Raw genomic sequence first — 19923 nt, 5'->3', positions numbered from 1 at the left:
GGAAATCCAGGATAATTTCCAGGTTTCCAGTTTTTAGCTGTGAACTTGGTTCACATTTTGGCCAGGACAGAATTGTGAGGAGGAGGTTTCTTTGGAGAAAGCTTGTTTTCAGTGTGGGCATGTTATGTTTAAAGGCTTTGCAGGACATCCAAATGGGAATGTGTAGTGGAAAAGCAGAAACGCATTAGCTCAGGGCACGGAGCTGAGCTGGAGCAGTCAGTAGAGAGGTGGTGGCCGAAACCTTGGCTGTGGATGGGCTTACCAGGAGTAGGGGAGGTCTGAGACTAGGCCAAGGGAATAAAGAAGCTGGGGGGTGACACGGATGGTCTCAAGAAGAGCTTTCTAGAGATGAGTGATTCCAGCACCAGAAAGCGGTTGCCAGTTTTAGATGTTGTCGTGAATGCTGTGACAGGCTGCTCAGATGCCGCATTAAGAAGGCACTCTTTTCCAGCTGTTTTGAATACCATCCAAAGATGGGCCCCAGCTGTCGGCTTTCTTTGGGTTTGCCTCAACTGAAGAAACCTGCCGAACCCTAGCTAGATCTTTCTTCTTTCCAGAGGTAACCTGTATTTACCAATCGATGGTGGCATAAAGGCTCAGCTCCCTTGTCCCAACTGCGGACAGCTCTGCAGAGCCGTTGCTGCTCCCATTGTGGGGTGGCTGAGGCCTAAGCTGGGAGTGCACTACGGCTCAGCCTCTCCCTCTGCCCAGGCCTGTTTCTCTCCCTTTTTAAGGTATTGAAACCCAAGTGCACACCTCAGTACACATCTGGCTTGAGAATCTCCGTCTCAGCACCTGTTTTTGGGGGGTCCAGCGTGTGACTGACGCTCTCATTCCTTTTGTTCTTTGCCCTCTTGCTGTTTGAAACATTGCTACTCAACTACTGAATGTTGCTATTCCAGGGTGAGCAGGCCCAGACCCACCTGTTTATTCATCAGATCCGATCCTGAAACAAGCTTTCCAACCCACAGCCCGGGTTGGCTTTGAATGCTACCCAAAACAAATTCATAAACTTTCTTAAAACATTGAGGGTTTTTTTTTTTTTTTTAAGCTCATCAGCTGTCATTGGTGTTAATGTATTTTATGTGTGGCCCAAGAAAATTCTTCCACTGTGGCCCAGGGAAGCAAAAGATTGGACAACCCCATCCTAAAGCAATCCAAGACTCTGACGTCTTAATGACTGAATAAAGCTTTATTTTAATGTAAAATACGACAAGAAAAATTTATATACTCATATATAACAACTTCCAAAATGTTTTCTGTGGTACAAATGAGATCATCTTAAAAAGTTTGTAAAGAATTCATCCTCCACCCCCATATGCCAAAATATGATTTCACGTAATTTATCTTCAGAACTTATGCACAGACTTGGAATCACAAAAGCACAGGAAACACCAGAAAAAGTGATGGTACAAACAACAGGTTTTGTTTTAGGTTCCAGTAGTAAGCAGCCCTGCAGATAGAACAGGAGAACACTTCCTGAAGGAGCCCAGTCAGGAGGCAGGCTAGAAGAGTCTGGGGGGTTGGTTCATTTCCTGTAGCCAAGCTTGTCTTTAAAAGTCAGGCTGTGTGTGATTCTGTGACTATTTAAGGACATGAGGGAGAAAAGAGTTTCACTTAGAAGTCATAGCTGTGTGTGAGATTCTAGGCTTATTTTAGATATCTAACTTTTTTTTCCCTCCTTTTTATCAGAAAGGTGACTTTGTAGGGATACCTTAAGGCGACTCCTCTTTCTGGTCTCGCTGTGGCATCGTTGCCAGCTAAGTCGGCAGGAACTGGGAGTGCTGAGAAATACTTCTGTGGCTGTTTGAGTCCAAATCCCTCCTGCCTAATTGCACTAAGACCAGTCTTTCTGTTGCTCATGGACTCAGAAAGCAGTAGGGTGTCCTCCCAATTTAACACCAATTTGAAGGCCATTGATTGTAGGTTTCAGAGTTTAATGCCAAAGGGAATTGTACAGACACACATTCAGACCAAACTCTTTAGATCTCTCTACCCTCCTGAAATGCTACAATGTTCCTCCAAAGAAAACCAATGAAGTGGTTACAGGTTTGGGGAAATAATTAACTCTTTATAGGCTTGATATTTGTGCATACCAGGGAAAAGAGAAACGAGCTTTATGAGCCTCCTAATGTTGTTAGGTGGCTTTTCTTCAGAAGATCACTTCAGTTCAAGAATTTTATGAATCTTTGGAGGGGACAATGAGTCATGTTTTAATTTGATTGACTTGGTGGAAAACTATAGCTACAGTGAAGCCTCTGTTCTTCCCTATCAGGATCCACCGGTGACAGTCGGTCTCAGAACCCCTACCATGCTCTTCAGATCTTTACTCGGTGCCATCCTGTGGGGGTCAACACATATATACCTACAGATCTAAGAATAATGAGCTTCAGAATAATTGTTTTTTTCAATTTTTGTTTGCTATTAGGTTATGATTTAAGAAAACGTTCCTGTTTCTGAGTTTGTATTTCATCCACTGATTTGATATTGTGAGGAAATGGTATTATGGCAAGAGTGAGAGTGCCACAGCCCGATGGCATAATGGATTCTGGGGAGGCTGTGTTTCTCTCCCTTGTGGAAGTCTCAATTCTCCTGCATCTAAAAGTTTTCAATGGTCTGTCCTCTTTCATCTATCTACTCCTGCAAAAAGGGAGAAAAATAGGGCTTCTTAAAATATCTAGTGACTTGAAGGCAAACATCATTTCATGGCCTTCATGACCCAGCAGTCAGATCTGCAGCCAAGTGGATGTATGTTGATTGGGTTTGGAGCTCAATGTGCCACTCTCTTCCAGGGGGGCTATTAGTGTTCTGAGCTACAAGGAGACACCGGATTGAGTTTTCCCAAGGCCATAAATAAATTGGGAGCTATTTCCTGCTCCCAGGCACGTTACTGATTATAGCCTGGTCTTCTAAATACTCTAAAAACCTGTTCCCCTAAATGCTGGGAAAGAGTCCTGTAACCTCTGGGTGGTAACAATTGAAGGGTGAGTTCACGGGCATTTATAAATCTTACATTTGAGCTGTTAATTGTTGCTTGGCTTGATGGAGCCTCTGTCTGTCACAGATATAATGTTAGCTTCTTTCAGGCAGGATCAAATGGAGCGTGTGTTATACTTCAAGCAAGGAAAGAAAACTGTTGCAATCTAGTTTTTGTTCACTTTAATAGTACCTTCACATCACTGGCTGCCACTCACGATTAGCAACTATTTTATTGACTTTGTATACAACACAAAACCCAGCTTTGGAGCAGTTTACCCTGAGCCTGTGTGCAGGAGGTATTGCGCACTCCGGTGGCAATGCTGCAGGTGAAAACATGGGCACTCTTCCTGCAAAGGCCACTCCTTCAAGACACAGGATTCTCACCTGACACCATCACCCCTGGCTGCCCCTCAAGTGGCCTAAGCTTAATCCAGAAGGAACGTTCTGGCTTGGCTATGTTTAGTAGTCTACAGTAGTTTGGTTAAAATATGGAACATACTGAAGCGCTGCTGGTTTTTAATGCTTCAAAACAAGTTACACGTCCCTCGTGTTATCATTTTCTTTAAGGTGTATCCAACTCGAGGGGAAGGTAGCATTCAGCAGGTCAGCAGGGAAACCGGTAGCTCCCCTGCACTCCTCCTCAGGTGAGCAGGGCCTGAGATCCTCAACCACTTTGAACAAACTGCAAACACTCTAAAGGTGCCTGGCTTAAGAGAGATGAGAGAACAGAGACAAAAAACTTGATAGTCTGTTTTCAACAGGGCCATAGTAAACTGTAGTTAAGAAAACAATATCACAAGGTCCAGTAAATAACACCATTTACATCTAAAACTAGCAGTTGCATCCTGCTTGGTAGCAGAATTCTATTTTAAATTAAAAAGACAAGAGTAGGCTGGGGTAGAGGGATGTCCTATGTATTCAATAATACTATAATTTATTAAATCCTGTGAGTCAGAGGTATGCTAATCTCAGCCAAAATAGACCTAAATTAAACTCAAGACTTTTTTTTTTTTTTTTTGGAGGGAATAAAGAAGGAATGTGAAAAGGCTTAAAGTATTTCAAGCGTCACAGCCCGGTTCAAACCATTGCTCAGGTTTTGCTGTCTTCCACATCTTTTGCTTGTGTTCTCATTTGGGCCAGCTTGTATGTTTTAGAGGTTTTAGTTTTCATAGAAAATTACTGCAAAGCTCAGAAAACATTGTGATAGGTTGGTTCTACTTAGAGGGTGGGGTTTCATCTTTTTAAAGCCATAACATTGTCCTTTTCCAATTGGAGGCCTTGGCCCTGCCCTGACCTGACTTTAGTTAATGAAATATAGCAAATGCAGGTGGATTTAGTCTTAATGCCTTTTCTCCCTTTCCCCCGCTTTTCATCGAACTCTCCAGAAAGCATTATTAATCTTTCATTCTCCATACTGGCAATCATATGTGTTCGAACACACACACATACACACACACACACACACTCTGTCTCTCTCTCTCTCATTCACTTCCATCTAACACCTGCTGGTCATCAGAGGCCACGGTCAGCTCCTCACTGTCCCTGAGTGCAGATGGTTACTGCTTGAAACTGAGTCTGGACTTGGCATTTCCAGGGCACTGCCTCCTGTGAGACCTCCCCAGTAGGCCCTCTTTTTCCCAACTACATTTTAGCCCTCAAGTGGGAACCTTAAAGTAGAGACCCCAGTTAGAGTAATTATAGGCAGGAGATTTGGGGCTGACTCTGAAACTAGGTATCGCCATGCCTGGAATGCGGGAGGGAGGAAGGTGAGGGTCATGGGATGTTCAACCCTCTTAACCTGATCACCTTGGTCCTCGGAAGATATTCCTTCTGGAAGCTCTGACCAGCTGTGCACATCCTCCCAGGACTAATACTGCATTTTACCAACTTTCATATCAAAAGTGAGGAAACATGAAATGTTTACATAAAATGAGTGGCATCAGGAACCTGATAAATTCTACAAATAAAGAAATGCAGTCTTTCTCTCGGTACAAAATATTTCAAGATCACTAGTCATGTTTGCTGCTGTTTTTTTCTCAGTCAAAAAACCTATACTCACTTCAGATGCCTCTATCTCTGTCTGCTCTGCCACACCTTAGACTTAACAGCTCTAAGAAGGGGGCTGAGGCTCCACCTCGGAGCGGGTAGTGCTGCCTGGCAGAGACTGCCTCTGGACCGCCAGTCTCAGAGGGGGGTGTTCACATGTCTGCACATCAGCACAGGTTATCTAGCCAGGGAGGCTCCCCAGAGTAGAGCTCCATCGTTAGCTGTTTGTGTGTTCTGTTGCCACTCTCACTGATTTGAACAACTCTGAAAGTGTTTCAACTATCAGGTAGTTTTGTTTTTATAGCCCCATCTTTCGTCTTCCTTCTGATTTTTTTCTCTCCAATCCCCTTCCCCTTCTTTTTCCCTCTCATTAGCAGTCACGCATTACAATGTCAGTGAGAAAAAGCTAATCGGTAACATGGAGAATTCCTAACACCAAGGAGGTCTTCAGGTTTAGAAAGGGCAAAGGTAGAGTAGACACCTTCCTTTCTGGACTGGGCTGGCCTCGGTGGCACTCAGCTATACGGCTGCAGTCATGGGGTTCTTCTGCCGGGAATCCTGGGTTCGGTAAGGGTACTGGTCTGGGTTGCCCCCACGGGGCCCTGGTCTGCCTGTTTCCTGATAGGCTGGCATTCTTTGGTGCTGGGGAGGGGAAGGCGGAACGTCTTGTCGAAAGGGTCCTTTGTGCTGGGGAGCTGGCGGGGGTGGGTAGTGCTGAGGATACCGGAGATCTGCCACCCTCAGCTCTGTGGGGCGGGGATAGCTCCCTTTGGAAGGGTGCATGGGATGAGCCCCTGGATAATAGGGAAGCTCCCTTTCCTTGTAGAGCCCCCGAGGTGCTGCTGGCAGATAGTCTACAGGATCTGCGGGTCCTCCCCTGGAAAGAGAAGAAGAGACACATGTCAGCAGCTCCTAAGCTGGCCGTCCGGCTGGAGAACATGTTCCTCAGCCTTCTGTGCAGTTTGGTGTGGCCACCGCATAGGTCTGGCCAATGGGATGGGAGCAGAAGTGATGCGTGGCCTTCAAAAGAAGAGAAGGGAACTTCTTCCCTTCTCTCCTTCCTGTTGGCCATCGGAAAAACCATCTTAGGCCACAAGGTGAAAACCATGTGCTATGGGAGGCAGAGCAACAAGAAGGTGAGAGCCTGGGTCCCCGTTGCCATGGAGCCACCATGTCAATCAGGATTGCTTCCATTCAGGTTGGTGCATGAGAGGAAAATACACTTCTATCTTGTTTATACCCTTTTCTGTTGGCCCTTATTATAGTAACCGAACTAGTTTCCTAAACAAGGCAGTGAGTTTGCCTCTCTTAAGGATGGGGTCATTAGTCCCCTCCCCTTTTCTACCACCATATCCAGGACAGGCTGGGCTGAAGTCTGTCCTAGATATGGTGACAGAAATGTTCAGGTTATTTGGAGTCATAAAGTTTCCATGGACTGCACTCGCTTTTCTAAATCTGTGAGGTGCTCTTTTAAATGGGCTGTCATCTTGGTCTAACTCTGGTTGGCTGCTGATACATCTTGGTGTGGATTAATATGTCCCACCCCTCCCTAAATGCTCTACAGTCCTTAGAAAAAGTCCCAAGCCAGAGCACCTAGAGCTCTTTTTTTTTTATTTTTTATTTTTTTTGAAAGGGAGTCTCATTCTGTCACCCAGGCTGGAGTGCAATGGTGCGATCTCAGCTCACTGCAACCTCTGCCTCCTGGGTTCAAGCGATTCTCCCACCTCAGCCTCCCGAGTAGATGGAACTAAAGGTGCCCACCACTACACCTGACTAAGTTTTGTATCTTTTTTGTAGAGATGGGTTTCATTATGTTGGCCAGGCTGGTCTCAATCTCCTGACCTTAGGTGATCTGCCTGGCTCGGCCTCCCAAAGTACTGAGATTACAGGCATGAGCCACTGCGCCCAGCCCACACCTAAAGCTTTGATATAAAGTAATCAACTCTACCACAAAGCCAGGAAGTAGCACCAGGCCAGTAGCAGAATAGGGAAATGCCAAACCAGCTGTAAGTTGTACCTTGTAATGGATAAGGCACACAGAAACATCCAGGTAAGAATAGACACTAACAGACAGTGGCCCTGTCTGGATTTCTCACTAAAGAAAACAAGCATCTTCTGATCCGTTTGCCATAACAGAAGCAGTGTGCCTCTAAACAATGTGCAGATGACTGCATTTTATCTAGCCTGGGGTTAAACAGATGAGTTCTGTTTGCAGCTCTTAAAATCTCATAAACCTTCTGTGCACGCATTCACCACCACCACCATCCCCAGATCCTTCCCATTTTTTGCTACTCCCCCCTTTTATAATTTTTAAAAAAGAAAAACAACAACAATAATAATTAAGGAAAAGCTCCCCAATGTCAGACATACTGCTAGGACACTTGAAAGAAATGACAGGGCTGTGAGAATACAGTGTCTGTGGTTAATCAAGCACTGTCAATGAGGGTCAGAATCACCCTGTAATCTGTGGAGCTGGATGTTAAAACAGCTCTGTAAGTTGCTCAAATCAATGAAGATTTGACAAGCTCCCAGCTCGGTGCATGTAGAAAGCAGCTTGTGAACAAATCTATAAGGATGAACAATAGAATTCTCTCTCTACTTTTTTGTCTTAATTTGGCTATGTATAATAATGAAAGATAGATCCTTCAGCTTGGGGTAATTTAGTTAAGAGTTTTCAGATAAAAAAATTAAATTGTTTGTGTACAAGTTATTATAGCGTCAGCTGCTATTATTCAGTGCAGTTTGCTTCGCTATATTTTAAATTGCCCATGACAAATGGAGCACAAATGGATAATCTGTCACTCTAGCCATGGGAAATAAAGGCTCTGGATTTCACCCTTCCCTTTCTTTAGAATTTCATTTTTGATTTAGAAAACTTCCAGCCTTTGGTATATCTTTTATCATAAGAATTCTTTAAGTCTCTCTCCTCCAACTCACCATGCTCATTTTTATTTCTTTTTGCTTCATGTTGGAGATATCCAGTACACTTAAAAAATTTCTTAACCTGTGCTTTCTCTCCAAATCCACTGAAGATATTTCTCTGCATGAAGTGAAACATGTGGTTTTTCTGCACTCATTTTAAGCCCTTAGGATAAATCACTGACATTTGCAACACACAAACATTATTTGCCTTAAAATGAACATACAACCAGCGCTCCCTCCGGACTCTCTTAGCATGAATGCTTCCTGTTTAAAATGGAAAGAGAGAAAGGAAGAATTCCAGGCCTTGGACTTTTAGGGTCCTGTTCTCTCCCTGGAGATTTCTCTCTTTTAAAACAGAGCATTATATAAGACAGGCAGGCCTTGTTTTTTTAAATTTTTGGAGAGAGAATCCAGATCAGGTGGTGACGGGGCAGAAGCCACCCTGAGAGGCTGTGACAGTGCAGTCGGTGAGCACGTGGGGGGACAGTCGCTATCTCTTCTCCCACACCTTGCTCCTCCCGGGCAGCCAGTGCTCACAGTGAGGGGGAGGCTTCCCGTGGGCAGATAGGGCAGACCTCAAGAAACTTTTGTGGTCCCATATTGCTTCCTCTGAGGGGAGGTTTTATGTCTGGGAGTTTGCTTATATGTGGCAGAAAGCAAGTGAGGTAGCTGTTCTTTGTCAAGAAATGAAGTCATGGAAATTGTCTTTTTCTGTGGAACTCATCATAACAGTTAGCGTTTTTAATTTTTCAGGGAGAAGAAAAACAACGTGTTGGCCTACCAAAACACTGTTTAAGGTTCAAAGAGTGCTAGAAGAATTTTTCTTTCTTTTGGGGGATGGTGTGTAGCTGTTGTTTATAACAACCTTTTGTTCATAACAGAATTTCCTACAGACTTTTGTCAGAACAACTTCTAAGTTCTTCTGAATATTATGTGTGTATTATTTTAAGTTATTAAAAAAAATAATTTTGGCCGGTGGTGGTGGCTCACGCCTGTAATTCCAGCACTTTAGGAGGCCAAGGTGGGTGGATCACTTGAGGTCAGGAGTTTGAGACCCGCCTGGTGAAACCCCGTCTACTAAAATTACAAAAATTAGCTGGGCGTGGTCGTGCATGCCTATAATCCCAGCTACTCGGGAGGCTAAGGCAGGAGAATTGCTTGAACCTGGTAGGTGGAGGTTGCAGTGAGCTGAGATTGTGCCACTACACTCCATCTTGGGCAACAGAAAGAGACTCTGTCTCAAGAAGAATTTTGAAACAGGGAAAATAAGCCCCTTCTCATTAACTACAGAACTTAGAGGAAGAAAAGGCAGCTAAAATTTTAGTTTTGTTAATCGTGAGTTTCTCTTTTCATAGTCTCTTTATTTGTGTGAAATTTAGTGTTTGTAGGAAAGCCCAAAACCAATCCATTCTGGGGCCCCAGCAATGCTCATCACGGTGTCGGATGCTGTGTGCTTTGAGCCAACCCTGAGGAATCCAGGGGCAGCTTCCTTAGGAGATTCTGATTAAAACAAGAATCCGCGTAACAAATGTATCAGTATTTTAAGACCTTTCATTTTTCATGTGACTTCTTGAGTTTTGTTTGTATATGTTACTGTTTTTCTTTAAAAACTTTCAATTTAAAAATTTTACTCAGAAACCATATTTACTTAAGGAAAGAGAAACAAGCCCATATTTGTTTTCTTTATAACTCGTAGAGGGGGCTGTCATGAAAATACCTATGTTTTGAAATTATTGCTTATTTTATTTCTGATTAGGCTCATTTCCAGAGGCCAGAAGGATTCAGATTTTGCTTGGAAAACTGATAGGAACTATCTCAGGCATGCAGTTTTCAATTATATAGATGCACGCAATAAAGAAAGTTAACCACTAAGTCTGAACACGACAAAGATATATGTTATTTACATGTAAAGAAGCAATAAGCATCACTTTGTTTACATAAGGATTTCCTCTTTTTGCCATGTCAGCATGTCAGTATTTTTCATTAAGCAAAAGAGGGGCTGGAAATCAGAGGCTAAGCTGGTCAGATAGCCAGCTCTGGGTGCTGACTACCTTCAGTTTACGCAAGGATGAAAGACATCTTCCTACATTTGCTAAAACAATTCTGTATGGGGAAAGGGCTCAAAATTGGAAGGATAAAATTAATGGCAAACCTCTTGCTAGGAATGAGGTGGCTGTACTTACTGGAACAGATGAAGGGGCATGAGCAATTTTGAATCCTCCCATGTCTACATGTCTACACCACCACCCTCAATTGCAAAGAAAATCTCTCTCCTCTGTCTCCGCCACAGCTGGTCATTCTCACCTCATCTGTCTTTCACCCTGCCTTGTGGCTGGTTGTATACTGCATGGAGTACAAGCAGCTTGAAGGAAGGAACTTACCTATCTATCTCCCTTCGAGCATAACACAGGGCTTTGCACATCACAGGTGCTCTACAAATGTATGTTGAATTTGTTCAAGAGAGTTTAAAGAGAAAACCCACACACATACAGTAACTATAAAAGGTTCAATGTGGGTAGGGGCTGGAGGAAGGTAGGGGAATAAGAGGAGAAAGTGGGTTTTCTTTGGGAGCCAGGGATTGATGGTGGTTGAGGTGAGACTGATTTCTAATTTCTGAAGAAGGAAGGAAGTAGGAGTGATGGTGGGCTGAATAAAGGGCTGCACTGGGTCCAACACAGAATGACTGTAAACTTTATCAGGGTACAGGTTACTTTATTTGTCTTGTTTGCCAAGAACAAGATTATATTGTCTTATCTCTGTTGCCCTACAGAGTACTTGAAATACAATAGGTGCTCAATAAATCTTACACTGGGATTCAATTTCCCTGACTTCCCAGTGAGCTCAGCATGACTAACTGGTGCTGAGGAAATTGAGAGCTATCTTGACTCAAGATTAACTGGAAACTGGGCTTACTAGGTGCAGGTTAAGTGTATTTATTCAAGGGTCAGTTAACTACTATTTTTATGATGGTACAGCAAAGAAATTTTCTTTGTCTCTGTCATAAATGCAATAATCGAGGAACATCTTTATGTATTTCAAACACAGGGTCTTAGGGAGACAATGTCAAACCCAGGTGTGATGGCCACAGTTACAAGTGCGGTACCTGGGCTTGAGGGCTGATGAACACAAACCTGAGGTCAAGGTGGTGTCTTGTTCCCTCTGTCCCAGTGCCTCCCCAGCTTTCCTCCCTGAGAATAGATGTGATGGATGATTTTCATATAAGCTACTCATACCCAGGAGAGGCAGAAGCCAGAATTATGCAAACTTCTCTGCCACCTGCTGTAACTCAACACCCTTTCCTTCCATCCAGGAAAGAACAAGGGAATTCAAATGAGTGGGAGTGACATTATTGAAGGGGAAAACTTGAGCCTGCTATAATTTATTAAAAGAAATCATTTGTAATCCTGTCTTCAAATATCAGGGACAGATTCTTGCAATACAGAACTGGGCACGCTTCCTCTACATGTCTCAAGGTAGAGTGTAAGAACTCCTACAGTATCTCATCTGATGAACTCCTTTTAGGATGTGGAAGGATAGATGAAGAGTCACAGAGGGGAAAAACAACTAAGTTGGAGACACATCAGCGACCGGAAGACAGTTTGTTTTGAAAGGGGGTGAGTTTAGTATGTGAAGAAATAAGATACGCAGCAGAAAGTATAAAAACCATAAGGAATTTATGAGCAGAGGTGTGAATGTCCGGCTTAGGCATATGCATTAGGTTTTTCACTTACAGAAAACCTTCCAAAGGGCAGAATCTTGTTCTTAATTTCTATAAAATACTATGTGTGTGATTAGCAGCCAAAACAAAGCTAATTTTTTAACTTCCAAAGTAGCCTTTATGGATTTCCTTTTTTGGTAATAATTGACTGTGACCAAATTTGGGGTTTGAACGGCAGGAAGTAACATGATGTAAAACTCCTGTAGCTGTCTAAGAGAGGTGCCTGTACCCGTTGGCAGAAAGTTGACATCTGGCAGAGCCATGCTATTCTTGAGCACGCCACACATAGATTATTTAGTGGCTGAGCTGGGGTCGGTGCTTTCTTCTCTGGTTCTTCTACAAATACTGCAAAGCTTTGTAAAAAAATCAGTACAAACTAATATACTTGAGTTGCCCATGCTATGTGCACAGAGATGCTTTTAGTCTGTGTTTAGAATTCCTTTAGTGTCAGGTTTCCAGTTACCAGACCTTCCTCCTCGGTCCAGGCACGAATGTGGTTGGCAAGGATTAGCAGAGCCCTCTGCAATGTATATTACATAGCTTTGATTTCGGCAGATTTTACAGAATCATAAAATAAAATGATCATTTGATGGCCTACATTATAGAAATGATTATGTAAAAAAATCCACTTTCATCACTCACATTTCCCATTGCGTTATGAGAAGAGGGTGCTCTTGTTCTTTGCAAAGAACTGGAATGGGTGGAGAGTGCAGCAGCAGATGTTTGTGGCCCTCGTACACACCAAGGAAATGTTTGTACAGAAAATGAAGGAGAAAGGATAGTGACTGAGTGCTCAAAGACATTTCTCAAACAGTTTAAACAAGTATAATTTTGGTTGCTCATATTTAATTCCTTCTTTTTTTTAAACAATGACCACAAATACAAGAATTGAGTTATTAACAAACTGCATGTGCAATGAGTTTTGGATTCTGTATAACAGTTCAGCAGACATTATCTGGAAAATGGTCCTTAAGAGTGTTTCATCTTATCAGATGGTCCTAAAAATGGTCCTGCTAAAATAATTTCCTTTATGAGGGGATGAGAGGTTTTTAAAGTGGGTGCTGAGAACAATTAGAAAAGATAACTATGAGAACAACATAGGGAAATTTGGGGAAGGCAGAAGCTATCCTGCACAGCCACAAAAAAACAGTCATGCAATCCATTTGAGCGATACCTGCATATTATTACCCCATGGTCTGTTTATCCACAGAACAGGCTTTGTTTAAAGAGAATGGCAACCAAAGGAACAAATCATCCTAACTCGATAGGCCCCTTAAATCATCTCTCTCTCTTTCTATTGTAACTGTGGTCCTAGAATTTCAGTATCTAAACACTGTGGATTTCATCTCATAATCATGTAGCAGACAATGGTTCAATTCCAAGGTCAGACTTTGGGGGCTAACAGGTTCAACAGTGTAGGGTCCTGATTTCCTCCTGCCCCTTGGGAGAAACCACTACAGTTTCCTGCCCAAGGTGCTACCTGGAGACAGAACACTCTAGGGGCAAAATATACTGTCCTGAAGCCTGCTTTTCCCTCATCTATTTTAGATTATATATATATGTTAGAGTAGCACATGCAATTTTTGCAGTAGATATTTATGCATCACGGCCACGTCTTTACCTGACCCCTTTCCCCTCCCATTAATTTCTAAAGCCTGTGCAATAGGAAGATTTTGATGTAAACTACCTATGATCATTAGATTATTAGAATCCCTCTTCACCAAGGGCAAGGAGTACAACGAAGGAGATTTACACACTTCCATCTTCATGCCTGTGTGTGTGTGTGTGTGTGTGTGTGTGTGTGTGTATGGGTGTCGGGGGAGAGGGCCTCCATGTCATGATTTCATTAAGACATGGGAGAATCCTGCCATGGCAATTGTCTTACTCTGAAATTTAGAAGCAGAAATGTCAGCGCAGGGAAGAGTGCCACTCTACTCGATGGGCTCAGTAACCAGCTTCAAACATTGGGTTTGGCATTGCAAAGATTCATAAGCCTGCTGAGCACAGCAGCATGTTCCCAAGTGCCTACAGCAAGTTAGTTTCCATCCTAAGTGTTTCCTCCATTTGATGGATTTATTCCTCATAACAATGTTACCAGGTAGGTATTATTATTATCCCTGGCTTTCAGATGAGGAAACTGAGAAGCAGAGAGGTTAAATAATGTGACCAAAGTCACATTGGTAGTGGCAGAGCCCAGTTCAAGCCCAGGCAGACAGACCCGGAGGCCGCATGCCTGACCACTAAGTTAGATCGTGCGGTCTCTGACCTCACTTGCTTCTCATCTGCTCACATGGTGCCTGCTGGCACCAGGTGAAAGAAATTGGTTTATATTTGGAAACACATTTCTAAAAAACAGGATCTAATGCACTAAAAAGAGACTTCTTTCTTTTTTTTTTCCAATGGGTACTTTGGCTGTTAGCAGCCCAAGAAGCTGAAACTGCTGATGGTGCTTGCAGAAAGGGCACAAACAACATTCCATGTGGGAAGTTTCATTCGGAGACCTTGAGGTGCCTTTCTTAAGGAAAGCAAAGTTTCCTGGTGCCCTTTATGAAAATCAAAACAGATATTTGTGTGGTTCTGTTTGGAAGACCCTGTGTTCCAGGTCTAGTACCTTGAACGTTGGCATCACTAAGAATCAATTGAGTCTTTATTAAATAACACAGATTCTGGGGTTGCAACCCCAGGAAAATGTCTGAAAGGGGTCTGGGAGCCTACATTTCTCTCAAGGGCCCAGGTGATTCTGATGCAGGTGGAGCTGGCACCTAGCTTTAAGGAATCCCTATGGCTATGGGGGTTTGTAAGACATGTTACCTGCTCTGCAAATAACCTGGAATATAAATATAAGTCGGTCATCCTGAGCATCTGAAGAGATAAACAACAGGAGGAAAGATACAGAGCTAACAGCCTTGGAAAGTGTTCTGGAAACAGAGACATTCCTCTGATGCTGGCTTGTCAAGAGCGGGCAAGTAAGAAGCAGAAGGTTGGTCTAGAGAGGGTATCTGGAGCCTGATCATGAAGGGTCTTAAATACCAGGGGCAGCATAGGAAGGATTAAAGAGTGTGATTTTGGTGGGGAGGGGCCAAGATGGCCAACTAGAAACAGCTGTGGTCAGAGGCGCCCACTGAGAAGAAAAAAAATGGCAAGTGAATCCTGCACCAGCTACTGAGGTATCCAGGTTCTCCCATTGGGACTGACTAGGTGGGTGGCACGACCCATGGAGAGCAAGGAGAAGCAGGGTGGTATGACGGCCCACCTGGGAGCCACATGGGGCAAGGGAAGCTCCCACCCCCAGCCAAGGGAGGCAATGAGTGACTGTGCTACTTCATCTGGGAAACCATGCTTTTCCCACGGTGCCGTGTAACCCATGGATCAGGAGATCCCACTCGTGAGCCCATGCCATCAGAGCCTTGGGTCCCAAGAACAGAGCTGTGTAGATTCTTGGTGGCCACTTGGCTGCAGACTGCTTACGACTACCGAGTTCCTGTGGGGAGGGGTGGCTGTCATCGCTGTGGCTCCAGTCTGCCATTTTTCCTCTGCTGGTGCCAGGGAGACTGGATGGTTTGGACCCAGGAGGAATTCCCCACAGTGAAGCACAGCAGCTGTGGCGGATTGTGGCCCGACTGCCTCTTCAGGCTGGACCCTGATCTATCCCTCCTCACCAACTGGGTCTTCCCTGCAGGAATTTAAGCAACTCCAGCCAGGGTTTTAGGGACAGAACTCTGATCTTGCTGGGACTGAGCTCCTGAAAGGAGGAGCGGCTGTGATCTCCATGGATCAGCAGATGTAGTCTTCCTGCTGCTGGCTCTGAGGAATCTGGGCAGTCCGGACAAGTGGGATTCCTCCCAGTGCAGCACACTCCCTTCGCCAAGGGGCAGCCAGAGCACTTCATTAAGCAGGTCCCAGATCCCGTGCCTCCTGACTGGGCGAGACCCTCCAACAGAGGTTCCCAAACACCTTATACAGGAGCATTCCTGCTGGCATCAGGTCGATGCCCCTCTGGGACAGAGATCCTACAGGAAGGAGCAGGCAGCCATCTTTGCTATTCTGTAGCCTCCACTGGTGACACTTCCAGGTGTAGGAGAAACCCAGGTGAATAGGGTCTGGAGAGGACCACTACAGAAGAGGGGCCTGACTGTTAAACAAACAAACAAAAACAAAAAAACAAAACACACACACACAACTAAAAGGAAGCAACAACAATAGCACCACCACCACCACCAACAAAAAACCCACAAAAACCCCATCCAAAGGCCCAGTAGCCTCAAAGATCGAAGCTAGATAAACTCATGAAGATGAGAAAGAATCAACAACAACAAAAACTTAAAAAGCCAGAGTGCCTCTTTTCCTCCAAACGATTGCAACACCTCTCCAGCAAGAGCACAGAACTGGGCAGAGGCTGGGATGGATGAATTGATAGAAGTAGGCTTCAGAAGGTGGGTAATAACAAACTTCACTGAGCTAAAGAAGCATGTTCTAACCCAATGCAAAGAAGCTAAGAACCATGATAAAAAATCACAAGAGCTGTTAACCAGAATAACCAGTTTAGAGACGAACATAAATGCCCAATGGAGCTGAAAAACACAACATAAGAACTTCACAATGCAACCACAAGTATCAATAGCTCAATTGACCAAGAAGAGGAAGGAATTTCAGAGCTTGAAGACTATCTTGCTGAAATAAGACAGGCAGACAATATTAGAGAAAAAAGAATGAAAAGGAATGAACAAATTCCCTGAGAACTATGGGATTATGTAAAAAGATTGAACCTATGACTAATTAGCGTACCTGAAAGAGACACGGAAAACAGAACCAAGTTGGAAAACATACTTCAGGACATCCTCCAGGAGAACTTCCCCAACCTAACAAGACAGGGCAACATTTAAATTCAGGAAATCCAGAGAATCCCAGTAAGATACTCCCTGAGAAGATCAACCCCAAGACACACAGTCATCAGATTCTCCAAAGTCAAAATGAAGGAAAAAATGTTAAGAGCAGCCAGAGAGAAGGGCCAGGTCACCTACAAAAGAACACCTATCAGACTAAGAGCAGCCTGTCAGCAGAAACCCTATGATACGATTTGGCTGTGTCCCCACCCAAATCTCATCTTGAATTCCCAAGTGTTGTGCGAGGGACCCAGTAGGAGGTAACTGAATAATGGGGGCAAGTCTTTCCCATGCTGTTCTCATGATACTGAATAAGTCTCATCAGATATGATGGTTTTAATAATGGGAGTTTCCGCACAAGCTCTCTCTCTTTGCCTGCTGCCATCTATGTAAGACATGACTTGCTCCTCCTTGCCTCCCACCACGATTGTGAGGCTTCCCTAGCCACATGGAACTGTAAGTCCATTAAACTTCTTTCTTTTGTAAATTGCCCAGTCTTGGGTATGTCTTTAACAGCAGTGTGAAAATGGACTAATACACCCTACAAGCCAGAGGAGACTGGGGGCCAATATTCAATATTCTAAAAAGAATTTCCAATCCAGGATATCATATCCAGCTAAACTAAGCTTCATAAGCAAAGAAGAAATAAAACCCTTTCCAGACAAGCAAATGCTGACGGAATTTGTCACCAACCAAGCCTGCCTTACAAGAGCTCCTGAAGCAAGCACTAAATATGGAAAGGAAAAACTGGTACCAGCCACTGCAAAAGCACACTGAAATACACAGACCAATGACACTATGAAGCAACTACATCAACAGGTCTGCAAAATAACCAGCTAGCATCATGATGATGGGATCAAATTCACACATAACAATATTAACCTTAACTGAAAATGAGCTAAATGCCCCAATTAAAAGACACAGAATGGCAAGTAGCATAGAGTCAAGACCCATTGTATTCTGTATTCAAAAGACCCATCTCATGCACAAGGACACACACAGGCTCAAAATAAAGGGATGGAGGAAAATTTACCAGGCAAATAGAAAGCAGAAAAAAGCAGGGGTTGCAATTCTGGTTTCTGACAAAACAGACTTTAAGCCAAGAAAGATAAAAAAGACAAAGAAGAGTATTACATAATGGTAAAGGGATCAATTCAACAAGAAGAGCTAACTCTCTTAAATATATATATGCACCCAATACAGGAGCACCCAGATTCATAAAACAGGTTCTTAGAGACCTACAAAGAGACTTAGACTCCCACATGATAATAGTAGGAGACTTTAACAACCCATTGTCAATATTAGACAGATCATGGAGACAGAAAATTAACAAGGATATTCAGGACTTGAACTTCGATCTGGATCAAGTGTATCTGATAGATATCTACAGAACTCTCCACCCCAAAACAACAGAATATACATTATTTTTGGTGACATATGGCACTTACTCTAAATTTGATCACATAATTGGAAGTAAGACATGCCTCAGCAAATGCAAAAGAATTGAAATCATAATGGAGACCACAGCACAACCAACTTAGAACTCAAGATTAAGAAACTCACTCAAAACCACACAACTGCATGGAAATTGAACAACCTGCTCCTGAATAACTCCTGCGTAAATAATGAAATTAAGGCAGAAATCAAGAAGTTCTTTGAAACCTATGAGAACAAAGAGATAACATAGCAGAATTTCTGGGATGCAGATAAAGCAGTGTTAAGAGGGAAATTTATAGACTGAATGCCCACATCAAAAAGCTAGAAAGATCTCAAATTGACACCCTAACATCACAATTAAAAGAACGGGAGAACTAAGAGCAAAGAAGCCCAAAGCTAGAAGAAGGCAAGAAATAACAAAGATCTGACCAGAACTGAAGAAGATAGAGACATGAAAAACCTTTCAAAAAAATCAATGAATCCAGGAGCTGGTTTATTGAAAAGAATTATTAAAATAGATAGACCACTAGCTAGACTAATAAGAAAATAATCAAATAGACACAATAAAAAATGATCAAGGGGATATCACCACTGACCCCACAGAAATACAACCATCAGAATGCTATAAACAGCTCTATGCAAATAAACTAGAAAACTTAGAAGAAATGGATAAATTCCTAGACACATAACCCTCTCAAGACTGAATCAGGAAGGTGAATCCCTGAATAGACCAATGGGCTCTAAAATTGAGGCAGTAATAAATAGCCTACCAACCAAAAAAGGCCCAGGACCAAATGGATTTATAGCTGAATTCTACCACAGGTACAAAGAGGAGCTGATACCATTTTTTCTAAAACTACTCCAAACAATTGAAAAGGAGGGACTTTTCCCTAATTTTATAAGGCTAGCATCATCCTGATATCAAAACCTGCCAGAGATGCAACAAAAAGAGGAAACTTCAGGCCAATATCCCTGATGAACATCAACGCAAAAATCCTCATTAAAATACTGGCAAACCAAATCCAGCGACACATCAAAAAGCTTATGCACCACAATCAAGTCAGTTTTATCCCGGGGATGTAAGGCTGGTTCAACATATGCAAATCAATAAATGTAATTCATCACACAAATAGAACTGAAGACAAAAACCACATGATTATCTCAATAGATGCAAAAAAGGCCTTTGATAAAATTCAACATTCTTTCATGTTAAAAACTCTCAATAAACTAAGTATTAATGGAACATACCTCAAAATAATAAAAGCCATTTATGACAAACCCACAGCCAATATCATACTGAATGGGGAAAAGCTGGAAGCATTCCCCTTGAAAACTGGCACAAGACAAGGATGCCCCCTCTCACCACTCCTATTCAACATAGTATTGGAAGTTCTGGCCAGGGCAATCAGGCAAGAGAAAGAAATAAAGGATATTTAAATAGGAGAAAGGAAGTCAGACTGTCTCGGTTTGCAGATGACATGATTCTATATCTAGAAGACCCCATCTAGAGGAGTCATGCAATTAGCCCACTAGAAACCTATTTAATAAATGTGCTGGGAAAACTGGCTAGCCATATGCAGAAAATTTAAACTGGACCCCTTCCTTATACCTTACACAAAAATTAACTCAAGATGGATTAAAGACCTAAATGTAAAACCCAAAACTATAAAAACCCTAGAAGAAAATCTAGGCAACACCACTCAGGACATAGGCACAGGCAAAGATTTCATGATGAAAACATCAAAAGCCATTGCCACAAAAGCAAAAATTGACAAATGGGATCTAATTAAACTAAAGAGCTTCTCCACAGCAAAAGAAACTATAATCAGAATGAGGAGACAGCCTACAGAATGGGAGAGAAATTTTGCAGTCTATTCATCTGACAAAGGTCTAATATCCAGAATCTATAAGGAACTTAAATAAATTTACAGGAAAAAA

General features: G+C 42.9%; 1 protein-coding gene across 1 annotated transcript in view; it reads right to left on the bottom strand.

The window, feature by feature from the left end:
* Positions 1-1173: 1173 nt before the first annotated feature.
* Positions 1174-19923, bottom strand: part of PARD3B (par-3 family cell polarity regulator beta) — a 1081037-nt gene continuing 1062287 nt past the window's right edge. The window contains exon 23 of the mRNA XM_030803127.1: positions 1174-5902. Within this exon, the coding sequence (XP_030658987.1) occupies positions 5545-5902 (358 nt within the window). The 3' untranslated portion in view covers positions 1174-5544. The remainder of the gene's footprint in view (positions 5903-19923) is intronic.

This window comes from Nomascus leucogenys, chromosome 22a, assembly GCF_006542625.1.
Source record: "Nomascus leucogenys isolate Asia chromosome 22a, Asia_NLE_v1, whole genome shotgun sequence".
In the NCBI taxonomy this organism is placed as follows: domain Eukaryota; kingdom Metazoa; phylum Chordata; class Mammalia; order Primates; family Hylobatidae; genus Nomascus; species Nomascus leucogenys.
Note: the sequence above shows the minus strand (reverse complement) of the source record. Positions and strands in the feature narration are given on the sequence as shown.